Consider the following 1,431-nt stretch of genomic DNA (forward strand, 5'->3'; position numbering starts at 1 on the left):
TAAATATAATCATAAAATGAAATATAAAGAATTAAAAAATAATATTAAAAGAAATAAAATGAAATATAAAGAATTAAAAATTATATTAAATAATAAGTAACTCTTTATCTATTATAACTTTCCACAAATTTTCATTGAAAAAGTTAACTTAATTTTTTTATTTTGAATTATTAAATATGCTTAAAAAACTAAATCACTACAAATTATTTAACATGAATAGGTTATAGTATATGATGCATACGTATACATTAACAAATTAAGAGTCTTTTGAATGATGATACATTTAGTTATAGATAGTGAAATTAAGTACTGTAATATGAGAAAAAGCTAAACAAGTCACCATTTAAATGACTTAGATTTGACACTGCTTAATTACTTGCAATAGTCATAATTCAAGAATAAGTAGTTACGTAGCAAGTAGTGGAAAAGGAAAGAAACAATCTGGTATTAAAGCTGCAATTAAATTACAATCACTGGACGATGTATTCGTAATTAATTAATATGAGTAGCTAGGGTTGGAATTTGCATCCAAATCCAGCGGCGGATTGTGACGATCAAATGGAAGCTTTATCCTTCCCATAGATCCAGCAGGAACAAGCTTAAGATTCTCGCAATTACATATTTCAACCATGAATCCATCTGGGTCGTTGAAAAACAGCTGGTCGATCTTAGTTCCACTTTCGTCCTCCATTGTCCTCTTTATGTACTCGGTGTTGAACTCTTTCAATCTTTGCTCCATTTCTTCCATATCTTCACACTGCCATACATGCCATATATGGTTTAATTAAAATTTTAAATTACACATATATATATATATATATATATATATATAGATTCCAAGGACAAAAACTAGCAGCAGTTAGCATGTAAGTAAACCTGGAAAGAAATATGGTTGTCCATGGGATCCAAATGGTGGGAGTCGGAAGGCAACTTATCATCGTCCTTGGACTGCACCAAGTGAATCCCTACCCCATAATTGAACAACCAAGCACCATCAAAGTCTAAAGCTGGAGGTCTTTCAACTAACACAAAACCAAGAACCTTGGTATAGAAATCAATGGACTTCTTCACGTTTCTACACAGCCTAGACACATGATTCAGTGCCAATAGAGGAGGTGCTGCTGCACCGCTCTCTTCTTTTCCTTCTTGCATTATCCTCCCCTGGCTTGCGCGCGGCAACTGTTGGACCTTTCGGCCCAATGGGGGTATTAAATAAAATGGCGCCTGGGTAACGGCGGATACACGTGGTGTAACCATGAAGTAGAAACGAATGTGTACTGTACGTGTGAACAGCTGCAGGTGACGCCTGCGCTATGCCTATATGTCAATGTCTGGTACGTAACCGATGCGGTCTATGAAAGCCCAAACTAATAACTAACAAGATTCGTCTAGCGTTTTTAGCCCAATAGGCTTTTTGTTGATTTCAAAATT

The 1,431-nt window shown here is 34.8% G+C and overlaps 1 protein-coding gene across 1 annotated transcript; it reads right to left on the reverse strand.

Moving 5' to 3' along the window:
- Positions 1-421: 421 nt before the first annotated feature.
- Positions 422-1,174, reverse strand: LOC105763778 (glyoxylase I 4). The gene is made up of 2 exons (XM_012582129.2): positions 877-1,174; positions 422-757 (listed from the first exon to the last, which is right to left on the reverse strand). Exons 1-2 carry the CDS (start codon positions 1,150-1,152, stop codon positions 497-499), a joined length of 537 nt encoding a protein of 178 aa, XP_012437583.2. The 5' UTR covers positions 1,153-1,174; the 3' UTR covers positions 422-496.
- Positions 1,175-1,431: the final 257 nt, after the last annotated feature.

This window comes from Gossypium raimondii, chromosome 12 (assembly GCF_025698545.1).
Source record: "Gossypium raimondii isolate GPD5lz chromosome 12, ASM2569854v1, whole genome shotgun sequence".
Classification (NCBI taxonomy): Eukaryota; Viridiplantae; Streptophyta; class Magnoliopsida; order Malvales; family Malvaceae; genus Gossypium; species Gossypium raimondii.